At 45.5% G+C, this 26182-nt stretch overlaps 1 protein-coding gene and 1 long non-coding RNA gene across 8 annotated transcripts in view; one reads left to right on the forward strand and one right to left on the reverse strand.

Moving 5' to 3' along the window:
• LOC102151079 (uncharacterized) lies at positions 1-12076 on the reverse strand. Of its 3 annotated transcripts, none has more exons than XR_289212.4 (6): positions 11864-12003; positions 11441-11525; positions 8521-8811; positions 6644-6799; positions 3942-4193; positions 1-1731 (listed from the first exon to the last, which is right to left on the reverse strand). It is a non-coding gene; the product is annotated as an uncharacterized lncRNA (long non-coding RNA). The 3 variants fall into 3 exon arrangements; XR_011430268.1 differs by having other exon boundaries at positions 11849-11979; XR_011430267.1 differs by lacking the exon at positions 1-1731 and having other exon boundaries at positions 1948-4193; positions 11864-12076.
• CMBL (carboxymethylenebutenolidase homolog) overlaps positions 6040-26182 on the forward strand; it is a 27413-nt gene continuing 7270 nt past the window's right edge. Inside the window, exons 1-3 of one of the 5 annotated variants that reach the window (XM_070246046.1) lie at positions 6040-6231; positions 23035-23268; positions 25323-25430. In XM_070246046.1, coding sequence (XP_070102147.1) covers positions 23054-23268; positions 25323-25430 — 323 coding nt within the window. In that variant the 5' untranslated portion in view covers positions 6040-6231; positions 23035-23053. Of the gene's footprint in view, positions 6232-11609; positions 12184-13565; positions 14140-15025; positions 16729-23034; positions 23269-25322; positions 25431-26182 lie in introns of those variants that run through there. The other 4 variants (XM_005604346.4, XM_001501583.5, XM_005604348.4 and 1 more) reach the window with 4 other exon arrangements.

Raw genomic sequence — 26182 nt, forward strand, 5'->3', positions numbered from 1 at the left:
TAACTGAAAACAAGAATGATTTATTTTCACAGATCTACAGGCCAGCTGATCTAAGCTGGACTTGGTCGCAGGGTCCTGCTTCAAGGGATGAATCCATCGGGGGCTCAGGTTCAGGGGATGGCATCTACCTGGGAAAAGCTTTTCTTGTGGGGATGGCAGAAGCACAAGAGGGCGGCCCCAAACACAACTAGCTTCAAGTTGCTGTTTGCATCATGTGTGCTAACATCCTATTGGCCAAGCAAGTCACATGGCAGAGCCCAGCATGGGTGGAGTGGAGAAGTGACTCCCCTTATGGTGTTTGCTCAGGTGGGAGAGGATTCTTGAAGGATAAGGTTTACCACGTGGTACAAGACTTTTAGCAATGGAACCAAGTAATCAAACTTTATACCACTCATAGTGGGACGCCTAACATGTATTTCCTGATGGAGTAGAACGTGAAGTTCTTAACCTATAAAGACTCTTGCCAAAATGGTCAATGTGAACTTCATCAATCTTGTAAATTTAGCTTCCAGGTCACAGGAAAAATGGGGGGTGGGGGAGGGTGGTATAGGTAGAGGAGTAAGTTAAATGGACATTGTATTAGTTATCTATTGCTGTAGATAACACAGTTATAAATAGCCCCAAAACTTAGCTACTTAAACAAGGAAGAGTATCTCATACCGTGGTCCAAGAAAGCTCTAATGCCTGGTATGACCAAGTCTCAGAAGGCACAAGCTGTCACTTCTGCTACGTTCTGTTTATTAGAAGTGAGTCACTAAGTACAGCCCACGCTCAAGGGGAAGTTCCATCTTCTGAATCAGGAGAATCAAAGTTTGTGGACTTATTTTAAAATCACCACTGGGGTTAATTTAGGTTAAAACAGATACAGGAACCAAAAGGAATGTGTGAATCTTGATTGGATCCTGAATTTTTAAAAAAAGCCATGGCAGTCATTTGGGGGGCAATTGGGGAAAATTGAATGTGAAATAAATATTAGATGAATTAGAGAACTGTTGAGGATGTTCATGTGACAGTGGAGTGGTGGTGATGTGGAAGAAGGGTCTTATCCTTAGAGATGGTGCAAAGTATTCAGTGGTGAAATGTCATGATGTCTGCAACTTATTTTCAAGCAACTTAGGAAAAAAAGAGAGAGAAACCAAATGGAGCAAAATATTAACATTTGAATTCAGTGGAGAGTATATATGTGTTCATTGTACTAATTCTCGACTTTTTCATACTTTCAAAATAAAAAGTAGATAAATATATTAGGATAATTTGGGGTCAAATTCAGGGTGAGGTTCTCAAATTCAAGGCTGAGGAATTAGGTTCCCATCCTTGGTTTGCCCATAAGAGAAATGAGAACTTCTACTTTAAAGGTAAATGCTCTTCTTTTATCTGATATTCCTTGCAAGTGAGTGCCTCATTAACTTCAAGGAACTCTCTTCCTGACAGAAGCACAGGAAGAAACACCTGGTGTATTTGTGGGGTTCCCGCTGCTAAATCAGGCAGCTAAGCCCCAGTGAAGACATTAAAGCCATATAGGAGAGGTAGAAGAAATCAGAAATTGGTGTTAAGGAGAAAAGCCAACGTACTTTACAAAAAGCAGAAGTTCCAGGACCTTTAGCGAAAGTCTGAGAAAGAAGAGCGGTGGATGCATCAGGGTAGGAAAGGAGAGAGCCCCCTCAAACTTCCAGCCCAGGATTTCAGAGAAAACCACCAGGAAACCTCTGTCTGTTAGGCACTGAAGGAATCCTGGAAAAAAAAGAGGGGAGAATTGTGTTTGAGAGGACAATTGAGATCGAATGAAGATCTCAGAGTTACGCCTTCAAAACAAGCCCACATCCCCTACCTCAGAATACCAAAAGGGAATCCTAAGTATTGTAATTTGAGGTTAATGATAAAATGAGTAAATTAATAAAACGCTATTTCAACATCCCATGATGATTTAATGTCTTATTGACACACACAAAAACATTTCATTCATTTAATAATGTGCTATTTTTAGCAACTAGATATTGATTTAAAAATGTCACTTGCTTGAAGTACAATAGAGGGAAGAGGATAAAATTAGAATGTGAGAGCTTCTCCAGGATAACAACTCGATGGGGAGACTATTCTAGATGAAAACAGTGTTTAGAAAAAAGAAAATCTCATAACCTGAAAATAGAAAATGGATGACAATGTCCTGTCCTTTCAATGGCATGCTGGGGCAGTTTCTAACACTCTAGGGTGTCCACCTTCATTTCAGACTATTTAAGATTAATTAAGATATTTTACAATTCTGCGAGGGAAGAGAGTAACACACAAAACTGATAGTGATGCAAATGATTCTCATCTGCTAGCAGTTGAGATTAATTTTGTCTGGTAGAGATGCAAATGATTTCTGTCTGGTTGTAAAGATAACCAAAAAACGTTTTGATTATCAGTTTTATTGCCTTGGAAGTTGTTAACCAGTTTTTGAAAAATCTAACTTAGTAATCATTTTCCAACACTTCATTCTCTCAAAGTTTCTTTTAACCAGTTTAACCATCCTGCTGCTTCCCTCAGTAATGAGTTATTTAACTATTTGATAGCTGGTTACTTTATATATTAAAAGGGACTCATGTTTTTGCCTCTTTGAAAATTCTACCTTGAAAAGAGACCTGAAAAACTTAACATTGAATGCAATATGTGGACCTTATATGGATCCTGTTCATAAAAAACCAGATGCAAAGGCATTTTTAGGGAGATGAAGGACATTTATAAGATGACCTAAGTATTAGACGATATCAAGGAATAATTTTAATTTTGTTAGATGTAAAGATGGTATTGTGGTATTGTAGGGGAGGAAGACAATTCCTCTACCCTCTAGGTCCTTCTGGGTGGTCTAAGAATTAAATTGACATGAGACAGAATAACAGGAGAAAATCAAACAAAGCTTTAATAACCCGTATACATGGGAGAAACCCAGGAAAACTGAGTAACTCGCCCAAATGGCCAACACTGCCATCTTAAATACTATTTTAAGCTAAAGACAAAGGAGGATGTTGGGGGTAGTGGTTTGAGATTTTAAGGGGGAGGAAGGCAATTTACATGGAGATGGAAAAGCAAATGGGCCAACTATAGACAATGTGACCTGAGAGACATATTTTATATTACATTACAATTATCTTATGGTATTAGCTCCTTCCTGGAACAGGCCCTTCTATTTTAAATTCTTCTAGGCAGTTGCGGGGAAGGTCACAGTTTCTTTCAGAGTCTTTGATCTTAAAAATAATCAAGCCAAAGAGACACATTTTGGGATGGCCAATTCAACACAATTTGAAATGGCCATTTGGGATGGCAATTTCCACAGCATGAAGGAAAAGTGTATGTTACCCACTTCCCTCGCAGAATTGTTTAAGTGTATTAGTTCTCTAATGCTGTGTGACAAATTATCCAAATCTCAGTATTTTAAATGTAGGTTATAGTATTATTTAGTTATGGCAAGGTCTACAGCTTGGGAGGTGACTACCATTGAAAAGAGAGTTTGTTATACATCCCAAGAGAAGGGAGCACACCAGGCCTCAGATGGGCCACCTGGGGAAACACCAGAGTCAGCCAGGAGGCAGAGGGAGGGAGGGGAAAGTGTGAGCAAGACCTTTATTGTGGTTTCCACGGGAAGGAAGGCAAGGCAGGGGAAGCAGGCTTAGGACTGGCTCGTCTGAATCACTTCAGTGGCTCTGGTTCCTGGCCCTGAAGCAGTTAGTGAAGATAGATAGTGCAGATAGAGTGTGGGAGCCCTCTGAGAACCCAGTAAGGGAGGTAGCTGGGTATGGGTTTTGGATTAGTTGGTTTGAATATGAAATGTGTGCATCCTCTAGGGATTGACTAGCCCTGGAAGGGACAGTCTCTTCAGGGTCAGCAAGACCCAGATGTCAAAGCATCAGAAATGCATGGTTAATGCACACAGTGACTTAAAAAAAAAAATCAGTATTTCATACCGTTTCTGAGGGTCAGGAATCTGGGAGTGGCTTAGCTAGGTGGTTCTGGCTCAGGCTGTCTCAGGAGGTTACTGTCAAGATGCTGGCCAGAGCTGCAGTCATCTGAAACTGCACTGGGATTAAAGGATCTGTGTCCGAGAGGGCCCAGGCAAATGGCCGTTGGAAAGAAGCCTTGGTCTTTGGCCAGCAACCTCAGTTTTTCACCACCTGGCCCTCTTCACAGGGCTGCTGGCTTCTCCCAGAGCAAGTGATCTGACAGAGAGAGAGAGAGAGAGGTAAATCACACTTATAAAAATAAGTTAGTATTAGAAGTGACACGCTGTCATTTCTGCTGTGAGCTATTGGTCACAGACTAACTGCGGTGCAGTTGTTGGGGGAAGACTCCAGAGTACTAATACCAGGAGGTGGGGATCCATGTGGGCCAACCTGCAGGATGCCGCAGGGCACCAAAGTTCCTATCCTTCCCACATGCAAAACGGAGTCAACTCCTTCCAGAGTCCCCAGAAGTTTCATGCTATTATAGCATCTGCTCAACATCCAGAATCTCACAATTGAAATCAGGTCCAAGTGGGATTATATTTCCTTAAATACACTTCCTCCAGTACAGTCCTTCTTGACAGGTTATCTGCCTCCCTCTCTCTGTATGAGTCGGTTGGGCTGCTATAACGAAATACCATAGATTGGGAGGTTTACACAACAGACATCTATTTCTCACAGTTGTAGAGGCTGCAAGTCCAAGATCAGGGTACCAGTATGGTTGAGTTCTGGTGAAGACTCTTCCTGGCTTGGAGATGGCTGCCTGCGTGCTCTATCCTCACATGGCAGAGAGAGAGCTAGCTCTCTGGTCTCTTCTTATGAGAGTACTAGTCCCACGATGAGGACTTCCCCCTCATGGCCTCATCTAATTACCTCTAAAGGCTCCATTTCCAAATAGCATTACATGGGGGTTAGGGTTTCACCATATGAATTTTGAGGAGACACAAACATTCAGTCCACAGCACTCTCCCCCACTGAACATATAATGGGACAGACATAGAACAACCACTCCAGACACTCCTGCTCAAAAAAGAGAGGAAATGAGAGCCGTGAAGAAGTTGTTGGTCCATGTAGATTCTAGAATCTAGCCAGGCAAATGTTGTAAATATTGTAATATGTCTCAAGGCTTGGGAACTACACTCCAAGGCTCTGGGCTCTGCCCCTTCTAGGCTCTTGATCCCTCCCCATGAGTCATCCTTCCATTTTTGTGAAAGACACGCATTTGCAGCTGAGTGATATTCTCAGCCCGCTTCCTGCCAGGAGAATTTTGAGGGTTCCAAGGCCTCTTTTTCTTTTGTACTGCCTCTGTCCCTTTTAGTCCAAGCTGGTGATGATTCTGTCCATATAATTCTCTTAAAAACTTCATGAATTTTCTGTAAATGTCGTTGGGATCCGCTCCATCAGACAAAGGCAGCACACATCTCTGAGATAAGCCCCTTTCCACCTTAGGCTTCTGCAGACAGCTGAGGGGCAACATAGCTCAGCTTTCTGGGAGCACCATCCTTTGACTGAAAGGGTCTGAGAGCGTCTTAGTCTGTGCAGGCTGCTACAGCAGAACACCACAAGCTGGGTAGTTTATAAACAACTGAAATTCATTTCCCACAGCTCTGGAGGCTGGAAGTCTGGGATCAGGGTGCCAGCATGGTAAGGTGAGGACTCTCTTCCAGGCTGAAGACTCCTTGTTGTATCCTCACGTGGTGAAGGGGCCAGGGAGCTCTATGAGGTCTCTTATAAGAGCTCTAATCCCATTCAGAGAGGCTGCACCCTCCTGACCTGATCACCTCCCAAAGTCCCTACCTCCTAACACCATCGCTTTGGGGATTAGGATTTCAACATAGGAATTTGGGGGGGTCACAAACATTCAGACCATGGCGTAGGGCACACCTTTAATCTCTGTAGACGGCCTTTTGTCTGACTGAGTCGTAGTCTGGGGGTACCGCCTTATAGCTTTCTGAAATCCTTTAAAAATGATTTAATAGGCACACGCTAGGATTTATCGTTGCACCACAGTTTTTCTGGCAGGGCCCTGAGTTTGATCTTTGCTTGGGAGCATTCCTTAATTGTAGCATAATTTGCCATCTGGAAAGGCTGAGAATTTTCAAAGCCATCCAACCCCAGCTCCTTTCTGCTTAACAGCCCTTCCTTTCATTTCTCTGTCTCCTCTGGCGGCTTCCTGTAAGCAACTAGAAGAAACCAGGCAGCCCGTTCAACACTTTGGCTCAAAATCTCCCTAACTAGACCTCGAGTTCATCAGGTATGTTTTCTTCTGTCCGTGCAACTGCAGGCAACAGCATTACGAGGATCCCCTTCTTTCAGTTTCTAATAGCATTTCTCTCACTTTCCTGCAAGCTCTCACCCGAACCTTTAAAGACCTTGACTGTTTTATTAACAGCTTCTTTAAGATACTTCAAGCACTTCACTAACACTGTCAACAGAGCCTGCTGCCAAGTTCCACAGCCACTCCCATATTTCAGGGTTTTGTCACAACAGCACCCCACTTGCAAGTGTCAAAATGTGTACGAACTGTCTATTGCTGAGTAACAATTTAGCCCAAAACTTAGCATCTTAAAACAACAGAAATTATTATCTTGCACATTTTCTGAGGGTCAGAAATCTGGAAGTGGCTTAGCCAGGTGGTTCTGAAGCAGGCTGTCTCAGGACGTTACCATTAAGGTGTTGGCAGGGGTTGAGATCATCTAAAACTTGACGGGGGCTGGAGATCCATGTCCATGATGGCCCAGGCATGTGGCTGTGGGTCAGAGGCTTCCTTAACCACACGGGCCTCTCCACGACGCCACTCATAACGTGGCAGCTGACTTCCCCTGGAGAAAATGATCAGAGACAGAGAAAGAATGCAAGGCGGAAACCACAGTGTCTTTTATAACTTAATACGGAAGATACATACCATCACTATGTCGTTTTCTGTTGGTCACACAGACTCACCCTGGTACAATGTGGGAGACTATCTAAGGGCGTGAATTCTCAGAGGCGGGGAGCATTACGGGTCATCTTGGAGGCTGACTACCACAAACTTTTTAGGGGCCAAATGTCATGTTGTCTATAATTTACATACTGCAGCAAAGAAAAGAAGTTTATGAAGCAAATTTAGCAAAATATTAACAATATATCTAGGTCTGGGATATAGAGGAGTTTATAGTACTCTTCTTTCTTTTCTTTTCTTTTTTTTGAAGATTGGCCCTGAGCTAACATCTGTTGCCAATCTTCCTCTTTTTTTTTTTTCACCCAAAGCCCCAGTACATAGTTCTATATCCCAGTTGTAAGTCCTTCCAGCAGTTCTATGTAGGATGCTACCAGCATGGCTTGACAGCAGTGCATAGGTCTGCACCCAGGATCTGAGCCCGTGAACCCTGGGCTGCCAAAGCGGAGTGGGTGATCTTCACCTCCACACCACTGGCCGACCCCTGTACTCTTCTTTCTACTTTTCTATACATTTGTAAATTTCTGTAACAAAAGGTAAAAAAAAAAAACAAACCTAATGTAGGCTTTCTGTCTGGGAGTGACAAGATGGCTTACTGGCTCAGGAAGCTTCTAGAAATGATTACTTTCTTTTCTACCTGGGCTTCTGACCTGTCTTCACCGACAAAGCCGGCCCTGCACTCAAGACTCAGTACTGGGGGCTGGCCCCGTGGCCGAGTGGTTGAGTTAGAGCACTCTGCTTCAGCGGCCCAGGGTTTCGCTGGTTTGAATACTGGGCATGGACATGGCACCGCTCATCAGGCCACGCTGAGGCGACGTCCCACATGCCACAACTAGAAGGACCCACAACTAAAAAATATATACAACTGTGTCCTGGGGGGCTTTGGGAGAAAAAAGGGAAAAAAAAGATAGTACTTTCGCAGCTGGCTGCCTACTGCATTCAATGGGTGGGGGCGCTGAATCAGCAACATGGTCCCATAAATGGTAACAGATGAACTGGAATATGGTCCCCCTCAGGTATTATTTTGAGATCTTCTGAAACACACCAGCACTTTTTCTGATTTTGTTCCAAAATTCCTTTAGAGGAGCAGTTCCATGGAATCCTTGTCCTGACCTTGCCTTCAAGGTCAGTGTTAAGCACAGGGTTTTTGCAAGTCAGCAGTCTTGCTTAACTTTGCCTTTGGCCCGTTTGTTAATTCAGCTTGGGCTCCTTCAGTTCCTGGAATGTAGTTCCTTATTTCATAACAAAAAATAAAACAGCTTTGGAGGGATAACCAGCTGTGACCGCTGAGGCATAGCTCTTTAATTTATTAAGGAACTCTGTGAAATCCCAGTGTTCATTTATGCTAAGACTCTCTATAAAAATGTAACTTTTATTATATTTTTTATCGAGCTTGAGTTAAATATTAACTTGTGTGATGAATTTTCCAAAGGAATTTGGAACTAAAATTGGTGAAGCTGAAAAACTGCCATGTTGGGTGTTGCCAGCAGTTGGTGCATTTTTAGATAGAAACAAGAAATTACGTTTCCTGTGGGCCCTCAATTTGTTCTCGGTGATAACACTTGGGTGACTTAAGTATTCAGCTATTTAAAAAGAAATACCTACCCACTATTTTGGAGAAATCCCAAGGTAGTAAAATAACTTGATTGCAGGTGTTTCCAACTGGGATGTGGAGGGTACTGTGGATGGTCAGTCAGTGTACCTCTAGCAGACAACACCTTTGCAGTGGGAGGACCGGAAGGTATGATGGCTTTGTAACATGCCCACTTGGCTAGGCTGAGTCATATTTCCCAGAATTCCCTTTTCTTGTATCTTTCCAGTTTGATTGAGCTCTAAGGGATAGTCTGTCCTGATAGTTGCACCTGCCCTCCTCCAGCTGGGCCTCTCTTGCTAAACCTATAAAAAAAAATCATGGAAGGTTAACACTGACGTGGCATGCACAGATTATCTAGTTCAATTGGGTCCTAAACTTGGTCCATCATAAGAATCATCGGAGGAGATTTTTAAATTTTTTTGGGGGGGATGCTTAGCTCTGAGCTAACATCTGCTGCCAATCCTCCTCTTTTTGATGAGGAAGACTGGCCCTGAGCTAACATCCGTGCCCATCTTCATCTACTTTATATGTGGGACGCCTGCCACAGCATGGCTTGCCCAGTGGTGCCATGTCCGCACCCGGGATCCGAACCGGTGAACCCCGGGCTGCTGAAGAGGAACGCGCACACTTAACTGCTGTGCCACGGGGCCGGCCCCCTGAGGAGCTTTTTTGAAGTAGGAATTCCCTAGTGCCACCCCTAAAGACTCTGGTTCAGTAGGTCTGAGCTCAGGACACCTGAATTTTACAAGTTCCCAGGTGGTTTTTGGTGATCAGCTGAGTGGATTTGCTAGTCACCGTGATTGTGGTCTAGCGGTTCTCAAAGTGCAGTCCTTGAACCAGGAGCACCAGTGTCATCACCCAGAATCTTGCTGGACATGCAAATTCTTAAGGTCCACCTGGACCTCATGAAACATAGGCTCTGTGGTTTTGTCCCAGCACTCTGGCTTAACAAACCCTCCAGGGGATTCTGACATGTGATAAAGTTTGAGAACAGAATCTAGTCTAAGCCCTCATTTTTTGTGTGTGTGAGGAAGATTGGCCCTGAGTTAACATCTGTTGCCAATTTTCCTCTTTTTGGTAGAGGAAGACTATCGCTGAGCTAACAACCGTGCCAATTTTCCTCTATTTTGTACATGGGACCCTGCCACAGCATGGCTTGATGATTGATGTATAGGCCTGTGCCCAGGATCCGAACCTGCAAACCCTGGGCCGCCGAAGTGGAAGGTGTGAACTTAACTACTATGCCATCCAGCCAGCCCCTAAGCTGTAATTTTATAGTTAAGGAAACTGAGTCCAAAGAGAAGGGACTCATCTTTGGTTTAACACAAAGAGACAGGAATAGGAGGCATCCACTCATGGAGCTCTGGTGTTTTAAGGGAAGACTACCCACAGCCTCTGTCTGGGGAAAGGTCACCACAGCAGTGAAAACAAGGCTTTCATCAACCGGAAGATGATGCATGATCCAGCGACCCAGTTCGTAGTACAAAATGCCTAAGGAACCGTTTTTTTGGGAATGCAGATGAAGGAATGTCAAAAGAGTCAAAGCACTCAGGCAAGCTTCACGGAGAATTCTAAAAGCTGGAGAGTTTTGCATAAATGGAAAGAGAGAGGGCAGCCCTCTGCCTTTCCCAAAGTGGGAAAACCACGGAAGGAAGGGGCAGAAAGGACGATTCCAGCCTGGCTCAAGCGGAAGGTGTGAGTTAAGACAATGAGTAGAATGTAGGAGGGATCTGTGTGATAGTTTTAAGAAAACAGGTGGAAAAACGGTAGACATAAATTGTTTTGAGTGCTGTGGCAGAGGTGTATTTCATAATATAGAGCTGTCTCATAAAATTTGAATCTACAGCACAACCTTGCCAGTTGAGACTGATCAGGAGGCAACTTTTTTTTTTATACTTTTAAGTATATGCATAAATTTAACACTGGAACAGCAAACTGTAGCAAGTCATAGAGTCTTGAGAATATGAAATCCCTCATATTAATAAGTGTTATTAAATAAGTCAGCAGTGGTGCTTGAGGAGCTAAATTCAGAGAACAGAGAAAAATGATGTGTAATTAGTCATATCTCGTCTTTCCACGTAAATGGTACTTCCAAAACACTGGAAGATGCTTAAAACCAGTCTTATAGAAACAATTTTGTATTTTGATGGAAAACTCTGCTTGTCTAGAGGACGTCCTCCAGACTATCCGATTCTTGTCTTTCGATGTCTTGGAGCTATTTTACAATTCAGTAAGTTGTAGATAAATGATAGACAAGCAAATTCTGTCCTGATGAAGTTTCATTGACCACCTTCCCCATCCTGTGGAAAAAAAGCCAGTTTTGCCTCACCTGCACTTTCCTTAACTCCATATAAATATGAGCTTTTTTTGACTTTCCTTTGAGCCAGTTTTAACATCTTCCTGGTTTCCTTAGTTAACGAGTAGAATAAAATCTTTAACACGTGTCATTTTCATATCTGTGTGAGCATCATGATTTTACGTTTTTCTAAAAATTACCTTTTAACAGTTGGATTGTTAAAGTCTCACAAATCTTACTCCATCTTTTTTTTTTTTTTTTTTTTTTTTAGTAAGATTAGCCCTGAGCTAACATCCGGGCCCATCTTCCTCCACTTTATATGTGGGATGCCTGCCACAGCATGGCTTGATGGGCGGCACGGATGTCCCCGCCCTGGATCCAAACTGGTGAATCCTGGGCTGCTCAAGCGGAGCCACGAAACCAATGGCTACGCCACCTGGCCGGCACCCACATCACCTTTTTATATTATTGATTTGCCACCTCTCTGGAGAAAAGATCTCTTAAGGAAAAGGTCACCCTCAATCTGAATTCACACATTTTCCAATTAGAAGCACCTAAATTAATAAGGTTCTGTCTTTCGGGTGGTAAGTTTTTTGGTTCAGTTCTTGTGGCGTCAGGAAGCGGCTGTTCCTTACCGGTAGTCAGTGACTTTCCTAATCACATTTCTTCCTGGGGTCCTTCTTAACCTTCTTCTGTAGCCAGTTGAATTGGTGATCACCACTTTAGTCAGAAGACCAGACAAAATATGGAGTGGGGGGAAGAGGAGGGCAGTATGAATAGGTAATAATTTATTTTTAAAAACAGCCTAATTTTGACTTACAACAAAGAAGTTAAAGGTCCAAGCACCCAGGCAGCTAGGTAAATTTCACAGGCCAGCTGTCCTTCTGCAATCCTCCCTCCCCCTCCCTCCCTCTCCCTCCCCGCTCCTTCCCCCCTCCTCTCCTCTCCTCTCCTCTCCCTCCCTCCTCCCTTCTCGCCTCCTTCCTAGTTCCCCCGCGCTCTCCCCCCTTCTCCTCTTCCCTCTCCCTGCGCCCCACCCCCACCCCTTGGACTCCTGCCTTCCCGGGAGGCTGGGAATCCTGGACAGCCACTGGCCCGCGGGGATCCCGCCGCCCTCCCTCACGGCGTCCACTTCCGTCTGTCCGGGAAGGAGGCACCTCCCCCTCGGCAGGCCCCCGACCGTGGCCCAGGGCTCGGCCGGGCCGCGGCGCTGCCCTCTGCGGCCGCCCTCCTCCTCGGCGCGGGCAGACAGCAGCTTCAGGCGGCGGGACGAGGTACGTGCGCTTCACGGGGCCCACAAACGCGCAGGGAGCTCTGCTCGGCTCTAACTCGCACGTGTGTTTGCACGAGGCAAAGGAGGTCTTTGCCGTGTGCACAGGTAATGAGCCTTTCAAAGTCCATTTTCAAACCCTGACTCTTATCCAAGCAGGACACTGTTGTTGCAGAAAAAGCAACCCCCGCCACCCACTTTGGTGTGTTTTCTGGTCTTGGTTAGCTATGCATTTTTGAAACAAAGTTGAAATCATACTGTTTATGAACTCTTTGTAACTATTTTCCTACAGTTGAACATTTTGGTTGTATAGTTTTTGCTGCTAATATAAAACTATGGGGAAAATTGAGCATATTTGCATCAAGGTCATTATCCACATTTAGGAGAATTTTTTAAGGATGGATATTAAGAGAGCAGGCAGTGGGTCTAGGAGTGTGGCCTCCTGGATGCTGGGTATGTGTATTCAAGCAAGACTATACAATTCACACCCACAGCCATCTGGGTCCGAGGGGGGCGAAGGTGTCACCCCTCCCAGGCCCTGCTAACACTGGGTACTGCCATTTAGGTTTTCTTGCTGATGGAAAATGCCACCTGTTGTTTTCAAAGCCCATTTAAAATAAGGTGGTCAGAAGTGAGCCCTGCCTGCGGGATTCTGGGGAAATGCCATCCAGCCCTCGGAACAGCCAGAGAAAAGGCCAAGGCAGCCACGTGGCATGTACACAAGCCCATGTGTGCTTGTCACATCTACTTTCTAATTCGTGCTGCCTAGACCACACACCCTATGAAAAGACAGCATGATTGCTAAGAAATAAATATTTTGAGTTGTTGACATTCACATAATCTTCTGAGGATAAGTGGGGCCCTGCTTTCCCCACTGCCAGATTGAAAATCGATTGCCATGCAGGTTCATTCAGTGTTTACTAGTAAAGGAAAAACACGGAGCCTTCCCCAGTAGCCACCGCCTTTCTGTATTATCTCACTTTAGCCTTTGTTCAGCTTGCAGGTGCCTTCCATTTCTAAATCTCTAAAGCTTCCAGCAGTTTATTCCGAGGTTCCTTTGCTTGTTACAATCCCATCTACGCCAATCCCCTTCACTCTTCAAAATCTGTTTCCTTTATTTCCGTTGGAGGGCTTTATTGCATTGGGAAGTCTGACTTCCGAGTTATTTAAATCCTTGGGGTATGAAGGCAGGAAAACCACGCTCGCTCGGCCATACTTTACCACCCATTTCTCGCCTTTCTGACTTCCAGTGGGAAAAGGAATGTTGTTCAATTACACTGTTAAAAGATAATTTTCTGCGAAAGGAAAAATCACGACTCCCATACAGATATAAAAATGAGCACGTGTTAAAGATTCTGTTTTATTCATTTAAGAGGGAACCAAGCAGATGTTATAACTGGTTCAGAAAAGTCAAGAAGCACAAATTTATATGGAGTGAAGAAATGGCCCAGGAGGTTACCCTTTAGGCGAAGGGGGGGGACAGGCAGCTCCTTGGAATTTGGAGGTTGAACACGCATCAGTGATCCTCATGGGTTCTTCATTTGTAATCTTGTGGAGGCACTTGCTGTGAGAAACAGGGCTGCAGGGTGTGGAAGAAAAAATTACTCATTCATGACACTTGCTTAAGAACAGGGAGGCAGACCTTATCAGCACCCTTGTGATAGGTGTGGGGACCACCGCGGTGGGGTTTTACAGTGGAGGAGAGAGACTGGGTTCAACTCTGAATACAACAAGAAGTGGGAATTTATACCCATGGAGCAAAGTAGGGGACAGTGGATGGAGAATTACTGAGGAAACATCAGGGGTAAGGGGATTCCAGCTAAAACTGACAGCATTCTTGCAGAAAACAAGGGTGATCAGACACATGCAGCCACTCCTGGCCACCACCCCTTTCCGCAGGGGAGTACCCTTGCCCGGTCAGTCCAGTGGGCGGCTCTCCTGGCTGTAAACTTTCCTTTTGGAAAGTAGGTATCAACTGAAGGTAAAGTAAAAGGTTCATATTCAAGGCTGCTTTGAAACGGCCAGGATTTCCTGTGGTCTCCGCATTCTCGTCGGACAGCCCAGGTAAGAATCTGCCTAAGGAGTGGGTTCTCGAGAAGTAGTGTGCAGTGGGGTGTAAAATTTACTGCTGCTGATACTGGATTGTTCTGACTTCTTTTATGAAGAATAGTTCTATAATGTAGCTTATGAAAAATAGAGTCAAAATTTCTTTGATCAAGTGACTAGCTCTTAATTTTTCTTTCCTTAAAGTTTAGTTATTTTATTTCTAGTTACGAACATTTAGAACATTCTGGAAAGTACAGGAAATAATATAATAGCCACCCATATTCACAGGATCCAGATTTAAAAGATATTAATATTTTGTCTTATGTACTTCACATCAAAACTTTTTAAAGAAATAAAATTTAACAAATACAATTAAAGCCAGCAGTCTTGGGCCGGTCCCCTGGGCGAGCGGTTAAGTTCGTGCGATCTGCTTTAGCCGCCCAGGGTTTTGCTTGTTCGGATCCTGGGCGCAGACATGGCACCGCTCATCAAGCCGTGCTGAGGCAGCGTCCCAAAGAGCACAACCAGAGAACCTACAACTAGAATATGCAACTACGTACTGGGGGGCTTTGGGGAGAAGAAGAAAAAAAGAAGAAGATCGGCAACAGATGTTAGCTCAGAGCCAATCAGGAAAAAAAAAGCCAGCAGTCGCCACCCTTCGCCCAGTAACCACTGTTCAATGGTGGTGTTTTATTCTCACACACTATATAGTTTTACTACAGTATATTTATTGATAAAGTATGTACTATTTGGGGGTTTTAGGATTTACTTAGCATCAAAAAAGCCATTGTCCTTTTATATAGTGCTATGTTTTTGAGATTTATCATGTTAATAAGTACACATGTAGTTTATTCACATTGAACTGCTGTACAATATTCTTTTTATGAATGCGTTTCTCTCCTAGGGCTGCCGTAACAAATTACCACAAATTGGGTGGCTTAAGGCGACAGAAATTTATTCTCTCATGGTTCTGGAGGCCAGAAGTCCGAAATGAGGTGTTGGCAGGGCTGCGCTCTTTCTGAAACCTGTGAGGTCTCGCTTCCTTGCCTCCCTCCTAGCTCCTGGTGGTTGCTGGCAATCCTTGGCTTGTGGATGCCTCACTACAACCTGCCTCTGTCTACACATGGCCTTCTCTCCTGTGTGTCTGCCTCTGTATCCAGATTTCCCTCTTCTTATAAGGATATCAGTCATTAATTAGATTAGCAGCCCCCTCATCCAGGATGATCTCATTTTAACTTGATGACCTCTGTGAAGACCCTATTTCCAAATGAGGGCACATTCACAGGTTCTGGGGACTAGGACTTGAATGTATTTTTTGGGGGGACACAATTCAACCCACAACAATAAATAAATCACAGTGTATCCCGTTCTTCTGATGGTCAGTTAGATTGCTTTCAATTGTTGCTATTATATCTGTGCCACCAAGAGCAATCTTCCATAATCATTGCATGGGTGCATGCACACACACACACACACACACACACACACACACACACACACACAATGTGAGCTTCTCTAGGGAATATGCCCAGTCCTGGCATTCCTGGGTTAAGCGTGTCTCTGTCAGTGACCTAACCGGGCTGCTTTCCAGAGTTTGTATTAATTTACACTCCCTCTCATTTCCTTATCTGGGCACCGTCTCTTGGGTTTAACAGATTTGTAGCAAATCTGCAAGATGTAAAATGGTATCTCATTGTTGTTCTTGGTGTAATTTCCTTAAATACCAGTGAAGTTGAGGATCTTTTCATGTGTTGATGGGCCATCCAGGTGTTCCCTTTTGTAAAGTGCCCGTTCATATCTTCGGAGCATTTTTCTATTGGGCTTGTCTTTTTCTTGTTTATTTCTAAGAATTCTTCCTATATTTTGTTTAGATACTAAGTCCTCTGCTTTGAGAATAGTATCTTCTTCTAGTCTGTATCTTGTTTCCTCACTTTGTTTATGGAGATTTTTATCTTGTAGGGTGTAAAGTTTTAATACAAATTTTAAAGTCTTTTGTTGTGGAAAATCTCACGGACACTCTCCCCCACCCCTACCCCTCACTGGGCGTTTGTGAAGCAGATCCCAGACACTGGTCATCTGTATGGACATCAGCACGTGGCTCTAAAAGATAAGGACTCATTAAAAAAAATCAAACATAACTGCAATACTGTTATTTCCACCTGCCCATTAACAATAATTCTCAATAACAGCAAATATCTAGTCAGATAATTTGTCCCTAGTTGTCTTATAAATGTTTTTCACAGTTGGCTACTGCTGTGGACTGAATTGTGTCCCCCCCCCCCCCCCCCCCCCCCCGTTCGTGTGTTGAAGCTCTAATGGTATTAGGAAGGGGGGGTCTTTGGGGAGTAATTAGGTTTAGATGAGGTCATGAGGGTGGTGCCCCCATATTGGGATTAGTGCCCTTATAAGAGGCCAGAGAGCTTGTTCTCTCCCTCTCTCCCTCTTCTCTCTCCTCCCCTTCTCTCTCCCTCCCTCCCTCGGCCATGTGAGGACCCAGTGAGGAGGCCGCTGCCTGCAGGAACCACAGCCTAATGTCTGTTGAGGAGAGCCCTCGTCAGAACTGGACCACGCTGGCCCCCTGATCTTGGACTTCCAGCCCCCAGAACTGTGAGAAGTACATTTCTGTTTTTAAGCCACCCAGTTTATGGTATTTGTTGTGGCAGCCTGAGCAGACTAACTCATGTTTAATGAAATGAAATGTGTTCAGCACTTCCTTTATGGTTTATGTTTTGGGTCTCATGGAAGAAATTCTGCCTCACTCCAAGGTCAAGAAAAAAGTATTCTCCTCTGTTTCTTCTAACATTTGGTTTCGCCCTTCCTGTTTTGGTTTCTGACCACCTGACGGGTCGCTGTGTGTGGTCGGTAGGGGTCCTCTGTGGTGTGTTTTCTCACCTGCATCTCTCGGCGGCACGTCTTTTATCCCTTTATTGGCTGGTGCGTCCTCCTGCCCCTGCCATGGCCTCCCAGAGCCCAGTCTGTTCCGACTGCCTCTCTCTGCCTGCTCCGACCCTGCACCCTGCGGTGGGGCCTCGCTGACGTGCACATCGCCCCGCTCCCTCATTTCTTCACCTCTCCTCTGCCCTCGGACCTCCTCCCTGCTCTCCCCGAGCTGTTGACTCTGCTGCTTAGTTCTCCCAGCAAACAGATGCAAATAGGGAGCATCCGCCACCTCCTGCCCCGGGCTCACCCCCTCAACCTATATTTGTGTCCACACCCTCTGCCTTCCCTCCTGGGGCCGTGGAGGACCGTGGAGGACGGTGGAGGACCGGTCGGTGCTTCCACAGAAGGTGCCCCCCTCACTGTGCTGATCCCATCCCCTCATCTAGCCGAGGCCGCTTCCCCGGTGCCCCCGGCACCATCAGTTTGGTTTGGTGTGGTTTTCCTCTCTACGGTATCATTCTCATCCACATACAAATATGCTGAAATTTCTTCCATTAAAAAAAAAGACTTGAGGGGCTGGCCCTGTGGCCGAGTGGTTAAGTTCGACGCTCTGCTTCGGCGGCCCAGGGTTTCGCGGGTTCGGATCCTGGGTGTGGACGTGGCACCGCTTGTCAGGCCATGCCGAGGCGGTGTCCCACATGCCACAACTAGAAGGACCCACAATTAAAAATACACAACTATGGGGGCTGGCCCCGTGGCCGAGTCGTTAAGTTCACACGCTCCGCTGCAGGCGGCCCAGTGTTTCGTTGGTTCGAATCCTGGGCGCGGATATGGCACTGCTCATCAAACCACGCTGAGGCGGCGTCCCACATGCCACAACTAGAAGGACCCACAACGAAGAATATACAACTATGTACCGGGGGGCTTTGGGGAGAAAAAGGAAAAAAAAATAAAATCTTTAAAAATACACAACTATGTACTTGGGGGACTTAGGGAGAAAAAGCAGGAAAAAAAAAAAGGACTTGGGGCATGGCTGGTGGTGTACTGGTTAAGTTTGTTCACTCTGCCTCAGCAGCCCAGGGTTCGAAGGTTTGGATCCTGGGTGCGGACCTAACACTGCTTGTCAAGCCATGCTGTGGCAGTGTCCCACATAAAATAGAGGAAGATTGGCACCAGATGTTAGCTCAGGGCCAATCTTCCTCACCAGAAAGAAGAATAAGAAGAAGAAAGAAAGAAAGAAAAAAGACTTGTTTCCATATCTTCCTTCCATCTTTTGTTCACTCTCTTTGCTCCTCTTTCTGGCAGAAGTCTTAGAAGAGTTTCTGTATTCACTGTCTCCGAACCTCTCCCCTCATTCGCTTAAGCCCACAGCAGCATCCCCCCACCCCACTCCTCCATGCCTTCTCTCACCGAGCGCACCCTGACTTCCGCTTTGCTGAACCCTGTGGTCCCCCTCAGTCTGCATCTCTTAGGCCTCCTTGCAGAATGCTGCAAAGTCCACACTATCCCCTTCTCGAAACCCTTTCCTCTTCTGACTGTGAGAAGGACACTTGTTTACAGTATGAGAGCTGAAACAGGAGGGCAGGGCCTTGCCTTGGTCGACCTTGGCTGGAACGTGCATGTCAGTGACTCAGGTTTTTCGCTGCTCTGCACAGGTCCGTGGATGATGGCGAAAGTACCAGTAGTATTGATTTTGGAGTTACAAATGAATTTAGCGAGTAGGCAAATTCATAACTGTGGAATCTGCAAATAATAAGCTTCGACTGCATATGCTGATCACTCTCCAATTCAGAGCTTGAGCTTGGACCCCTGCCCTGAACTTCTGTCTTGTTTCCAGCCATCCACTCAGCTTGTCTAGCAGACATCTCAAGCTTACTTGCCCCAAACTGAAGTCCTGGCCTTAAACCTGCTCTCCTGCACTTCCTCCTTATTTAAAGACACTCTGTCCTTTTCCAGTTGCTCAGGCAAAAAAAACCTCGTCAGCGCTGATTCCTCTTTTTGTCTAATGCGCCACACATGCCATCTGTCAGCAAAACCAGTGTGCTGTACCCTCAAAGCCCAGCCAGACCTGACCACTCCCACTCTTACCATGACCGTCCTTGTGGAAGCTACGTCATCTCTTGCCTGGATCATTGCAGTAGCCACCTATCTGGACTTTCTTTTCGTCCACCTGACAATCTCTTCTTAAAACAGCCCCTTGGGTGATACTTTTAAATTAGGTCAAATAAGGCCACTCCTCTTCCCAGAACCCTCGAATGGCTTCCATCTCATAGTGAGGAAAAAGCAAATTCCAACCAAAAACATCACCCCCTGCTCTCTCTCTCCCTTGATCTTTCTGTTCCAACCACCCTGGTCTCCTGGCTGTTCCTGAAAAATGGAAAGAAGGCAAACACTTGTACACTGGTCATCTAGATTCAGCCCTGTTCGCGATTTGCCATAATTGCTTTGTGCATCTGTATGTGTGTCTGTGCATGTGTGTTTTATGAACCATTTGAGGGTAAACTGCGGATGCTGATACTTCATCCCCAGGACGGGAGCACACATCTAAAAATGAGCACATTCTCCTACGTAACCACTGCTGTCACACCTGAGACAATTAGTAATAACTCGTAATAGCAATTATCATCCATATTCATGTTCCCCCTTGTCCCCCAAATGTGTCTCATGGCTGTTCTTCATTTTGAACCAGGATCTGGTCAAGATTCACACAGGGCATTGGGTTTTATTTCTCTAATTTCTTTCAGTCTCGAGCTGTCTCACCACCTTTACTTCTTTGACATTGATTTTTGAAGTTTGGCTTATGAAATAGAGGGAAGCATTTCCTCTCTTTTATTCTGCCTATTTGTCCGTTTGTTCTGTTTCCAAATTTATTAGCATAAGGTTGTTCATACTAATTTTTTATGATTTTTAAAGAGAAAATCTTTACTTATGTCACCTTATCCATTCCACATATTGTTTTGTTGTTGTCGTGTGTGTGTTTATCATCCTTTACTTTTTATTGATCAGTTTTTTTGGAGGTATGCCTATCTTATAACTCTTCAAAAAAACCTTTTTAAATTTAATTAATTAATTAATTATTTTTTTAAAGATTTTATTTTTCCTTTTTCTCCCAAAGCCCCCTGGTACATAGTTGTGTATTTTTAGTTGTGGCATGTGGGATGCTGCCTCAGCATGGCTTAATGAGCAGTGCCGTGTCTGTGCCCAGGATTTGAACTGGCGAAACCCTAGACTGCCGAAGCAGAGCGTGTGAACTTAACCACTGGGCCACCGGGCTGGCTCCCTTTTTTAATTTTAATTTAAAAAAGTTTAATGTTTTTCTATTTTCTCTATTGTTTATTTTTATCTCATTCTTTTCTCCTTTTGGTTTTATTCTGTTTTCTTCTCCTTGCTTCTCGAATTGGATGCTTAACGTATTTTAATTATTTCCTCTTGTCTAATATATGCAATTGAAGAGGATCAGAATATGTTGCCCCAAATGTGGCACTTTGACATATTGATTATTTTGAGCTGACAGCACTTAGGAAACAGCAGATGCAAGAAGAGCACTTTGCCCTGCCCTCTCTGTGTAAAAGCAGGGCATTAATCCTCCCTCCCACGCCCAGGATGAAGGGAGCAATTCTTTTTTTTTTTTTTTTTTTAAGATTATGATAGATTACAACCTTGTGAGATTTCAGTTGTACATTATTGTTAGTAATGTTGTGGGTACACCACTTCACCCTTTGTGCCCTCGCCCCACCCCGCCTTTTCCCTGGTAACCACCGATTGGTTCTCCATGTCTATATGTTAACTTCCACCTATAAGTGGGGTCATATAGAGTTCGTCTTTCTCTGTCTGGTTTATTTCGCTTAACATAATACCCTCAAGGTCCATCCATGTTGATGCAAATGGAACAATTTGGTCCTTTTTTATGGCTGAGTAGTATTCCATTGTGTATATATACCATATCTTCTTTATCCAGTCATCAGTTTCTGGGCATTTAGGTTGGTTCCACGTCTTGGCTATTGTAAATAATGCTGCGATGAACATAGGGGTGCATGGGATTCTTGGGATTGCTGATTTCAGGTTCTTAGGATAGATACCCAGTAGTGGGATAGCTGGGTCATAGGGTATTTCTAGTTTTAACTTTTTGAGAAATCTCCATACTGTTTTCCATAGTGGCTGCACTAGTTTGCATTCCCACCAACAGTGTATGAGGGTTCCTTTTTCTCCACACCCTCTCCAACATTTGTCACTTTTGGTTTTGGATATTTTTGCCGATCTAACGGGTGTAAGGTGATATCTTAGTGTAGTTTTGATTTGCATTTCCCTGATGATTAGCGATGATGAACATCTTTTCATGTGTCTATTGGCCATACTTATATCTTCTTTGGAGAAGGGAGCAATTCTTATCACCAGAGATGGAGAGCCTCACTGAGATGAGTCTGCATAAACAAACCTTATTAAAATAACCCTCATCTTCCATCACTTCTCCCCATCTATTTCCCAATCACTCCTCCACAGTTTATTACCCTTTGTTAAAATGGTATATAAGCCCCGAGTCTAACCATTTCTTGGGTTCTAACTTCTTTTCTGTGAAGCCCTTTTGTACTTAAAATTAAAAATATTAGTAAAAACTGTATGCCTTTTCTCTTGTTAATTTATCTTTTGTGAGTTAAATTCACAGGCCCCCATCTCTGAACCTAAGAGGGTAGAGGAAAAGTTTTTTCCTCTCTGACACAATCTAGGCTGTAAATATTTCTCTGAGTATCAGTGTATTGTTTCAACTTTCGCTACATGGTGTTATCACTGTAATTCAGTTCTAAACCATTTGAGTTTTTATGATAATTTCTTCATTGTACTAATATCATATTTTATATAAAATCTTTGTTGACTTGAGTTGTGGGTTAATATGTGGGCAATTTTGGTGACTGTTTCACATCTGCTTGAAAAGACTGCGTATTCTCTAATTGCTGAGGAAGAGATCTGTGTCTTCATGTTCAGCATTCCCAGATTCCCCTCTCTGATGGAACCTCAACTTTTAAAAAATTCAATCTGAGAATCTGGTCTCAAATAGTGAATTTAATCTATTTATATTTATTTCAGTCACATTATTTCTTCCTTTATAGTTGATAGGTTTCTAATTTTCTTTTCCTTCTCCTTTCCTGCTTTCTGTTTGTTTGGTCAAGCTTGTTAGGTCCCTTTCTCATTTCTTCCCCACTCTCACCGTCAATTTCTCCTGATTATTGTGGATGTGGAGCACTTCCTTGCATGAGCTCCTCTGCGACAGCAGTATTTTCTGGCCTGGATTGTGAAAGTCTTGCTATAAAGTGCATTTGCATTTGCTTCTGCCAGGCGCCCTGGGGCCTCCCTGCCCAGGGTCAGCTTTATGGGAATTTCTCAGCCTAGGTCCTCCTACTTGGAAAGGGCCACGTAATCTTGGGCGTTTGGTTTCTTTTTTCCCTTCCTGGGCTTCCTTACCATGTTCCTAATCCTGGTTGGTAGAGTTTTTCTTTTGTTGTTGGTTTTTGTTTTTATTTTCCCCACTAAATAGGAGCCTTTGAGGGCTCAGATGTTGTGTGGGGCAGTCCCAGTTACAAATCCTGTTTCTTGGGGTCCCCAGTCCTCACTAGACACAGAAGCCTGAGCCTGGTTCTGCTAGGGCCTGCTCCAGCATCCCTGGGCTCCCGCAGCGTCTGGTCCTGCCATCCTGACCCTGGCTTTCAGTTTCCTCTCCCATCCCGGCTGGGGGTTGTTCCCTTTTTTCCTGTGAGCTCCACTATTGTTATCTTTTATTTATTGGTTATGTTCACTCTGGTATTTCTGGTGTTTGTAAAGGGAATGGGTTCCTATTAGCCCTAGTCCACGGTGGATTCCTATTAGCCCTGTTCTGCGGTGTTCCCAGAACCAGAAACGATCATTGATTTCTTGCATGAATACACTATGAGTATAGTTAAAATTAATTTTTTTTCTGTACTCCTGATTTTAGTTTACTTACTGTTTATAATCTTTGGATTTGCACCGTTCAGAATGTAATGCATGTTTCTCTCTCTGTAGCCCGACTTAAATATCTGCAATGGCTAACGAAGCACACCCTTGTCCATGCGACATTGGCCACAAGCTAGAGTATGGAGGGATGGGGCGTGAAGTTCAAGTGGAGCACATCAAGGCTTATGTCACCAAATCCCCCGTCGACGCGGGCAAAGCCGTGATTATCATTCAAGATATATTCGGCTGGCAGTTGCCCAATACCAGATATATGGCTGACATGATAGCAGGAAATGGTTACACGTACGTATACAATTCTGTTCCTTTGCTTAAATTCATGTAAATTTCTGTGATCTATTTTGTTCCTTTCAGAGAAAACAAAACCAAAAACTCTGACTGTATTCTAAGTTACATTAGCCACTTCCTTAGTTCACTGGGGTGCCGGTAAATGGGGAATGTCACCTGCACCTTAACCACTCACCTGGTATCTAGTGGAAGCCACCTGCTCCCAACCCTTCCCTGGGTTCCAGCTCCTCCGGGGACTGCCTGGCCCTGTAGTCCTGGCGGACAGTGAGGGAGTCATTTCCCGACGTGGGGCGCTGCCCGGACACAGGTACAGGACACAAGTACAGGACACCTGGGCTGGACCTCCTCAGCTCTGAAATGGACCCATTACTTGAGCCTTGAAGCATCTCAGCCTCAGGTCAGATTTCACGGGCAGGTAGCCCGTGGTGATCCTGGTCTCAACATGAACTCTCATGGCCTTGTCTGAATTAGCTGTTCCAGGACTGGCACCGGGAGACCTCACTCATCTCCCAAAGCTCAGGCCGTTGTCAGATCACGTGGCCGCGGCCCATCTGGCAAACACTGTCACTTGTTTGCTTCTCACTGTTGGAAACAGCTTCAGCAAAGCCCGGAGGAGAGGCCGCATCGTTCCTTCCTCTCTGGCTTCAGAAAGCGTGAAACCCAGCAAGGCTCAAGTGTGTGCACCCTTTGTTTTCTCAAAAAGAGAAGCTGGGAACCAAAGGGTGCACCTCCTTGGTTTTCCTACCTAGAGAAACCGATTTAAAGGAAGCCACCCGGTGCCACGTGATGCAGAGTTAGTGCACTGGGAAAAGAGGACTTCTACTTGATTTCTCACTGTTTCCCGACCCCACATTGCCTCTGGCAGATGAGGCAACTTCACTTTCTGGGAGAAAGCCCAGGAATAAAAGCAATAGCCAATCCCAGTTGCCTTCTGGCTTGGCCAGACCCCATGCCGAGGGAGGGCGTTTCGCGATAACTGACCTCGTTCTCCCAACAACCCTGCCAGGGTGGGGCAGACATTGTTCCCATGTTTTAGATTAGGAAATCTGTGTGTGAAGACTGAGGTGGCAGTTCCCTCAGTCACCCAGGAGCAATGAGCAGGCTGAATGGGGCAGTGGCTTCCGATGTCTTCTGGTGGGTCCTCAAGCTGGAGATGAGCGTGAAGAATGAGGAAAGACGCCTTTGATTTACAAAGCCCTTTCCGACTTAACACAACTCATTTTGCCTTTAAAATAATCCTCTGAGGGTGCGCCCTGCAGGGTGCAGCCTTTAATTGTCAGATCAAGAAAAGGAGGCTAAAAGTGGTGAAATGACTGTTAAGGTTACAGGGCAGAATGGGGCGGGGAGGGTATTGGGACTTGAACATAGATTCTTCTGACCCAGATTTCAGCCTTCCTTCCACCCCTGCAGGAGGAGCTGTTCCTCCCTCCATGGTGATGACCCTGTATTTTAGGAAACGGGTCCCTGGCCGGAGCAGCATTGGCCCCAGGCTCCTGGGTTGACTGCAGGCGAGATGGCCCTGGACTCTGGCTTGTTTGTTCTCCCTTTTAGAAGCTGCTGTAGACTATACCCTCTGGGCAGGACATTGTGCCCTGCTGGCATCGTGGGCAGAGGCTGGGAAAACTGCTTGGTCATAGTGACTGGACTTGCTAACCAGGTGTGCCCTTCTGGCCTGAGGCTAACGTGAGAAGCTGGCTGCCAGGAGCCACTCCTTGGGGACAGAAGGAGTCCTCGCCCTGCCTCAGGCCCTGGCCACCGGGTCCCCTCCTCCTGTGCAGCGATCTCGTGGGGCGTGTCATTTCAGAGGGGCCGGGCTGTAGGCAGGCTGCCAAAGGCTGTTCACCTACGGTTGTGAAATCCCAGATGGCCTGGCCTGGCGCCAGCTGGCCTCTGCTACCATCAGAGCTGGCCCTCACGACCACTCCTTTTCTTTCCCTGTGAGCCAGAATCGCCAACGTAGCAGGTTTCCTAAAGAGGTTGTAAGCAGATACCCTCATTGAGGAGGCGTGACAGCTCCGAAACTAAGATCCATTAATGTCCCTGTTTTACAGAACCATCGTTCCAGACTTCTTTGTAGGGCAAGAGCCGTGGGACCCCTCTTGGGACTGGGCCACCTTCCCGGAGTGGTTGAAAACAAAAAATGCCAGGAACATCGATAAGTAAGTTATCGGCGCCGCGCAGGGCTCTGGGGAGGCCCGAGGGAGGGGTGGGCGCGGCCTCAGCGTTCAGACTCCGCCCTCCCTCCGTGTGGGACTGGGAGGCCACGCGAACCGAGTCCTTCCTAAAGCCTAAGGATACGTTTTCATTGAGCAGGTTTCTGAACTGGAAGGTTGGAAACCAGCAAGCACGCCGCTGCCCCAGCAGCTCATTTGCGTCCCTTCCTAGAAACTCCTCTTGGCGCCGATGCGGAGGGAACTTTGCGGCAGCACCGGTGGTGCGCGTTCCCTTGACCGTGGGCCTTCTGGGGTCCATGGGGTCGAACTCCTTCCTTCCCCTCCTGGCTGCAGAGCCAGTTGAGACAAAGGGCAGAGAAAAAGAAACTCAGCCGTATTACTGCTCCGCTGGTTGGAAACCGTGGCTCTAGGCTGAGGCTCCAAGGGCCACCCCTCCCCGCAGCCTAAACCTTGACCCTCCTCCACCACCCTACCCCCCACTTTGAGGAAAGTGGGGGAATCCTTCAAGCTTGCAGCCTTTTATTAAATTAGCTCCGCGCGGTCCAGAAGCAAGGACCAGAGCTCTCAGCTGCGCTCGGATCCCCTTTCCTTCTGTCTGGAGGACTAAGTATGGAGTGGGGAAAGAGGCCAGGAATGTTGGGCAAAAGGGGTTCGCCCGACACCAGCTCCGAGTCACCTTGGCCATTTGTCCTTCTTAATGCTCTCCTCTCCCATCACGGTACTTTCTTCCTCCACTC

Source organism: Equus caballus, chromosome 21 (genome assembly GCF_041296265.1).
Source record: "Equus caballus isolate H_3958 breed thoroughbred chromosome 21, TB-T2T, whole genome shotgun sequence".
Classification (NCBI taxonomy): domain Eukaryota; kingdom Metazoa; phylum Chordata; class Mammalia; order Perissodactyla; family Equidae; genus Equus; species Equus caballus.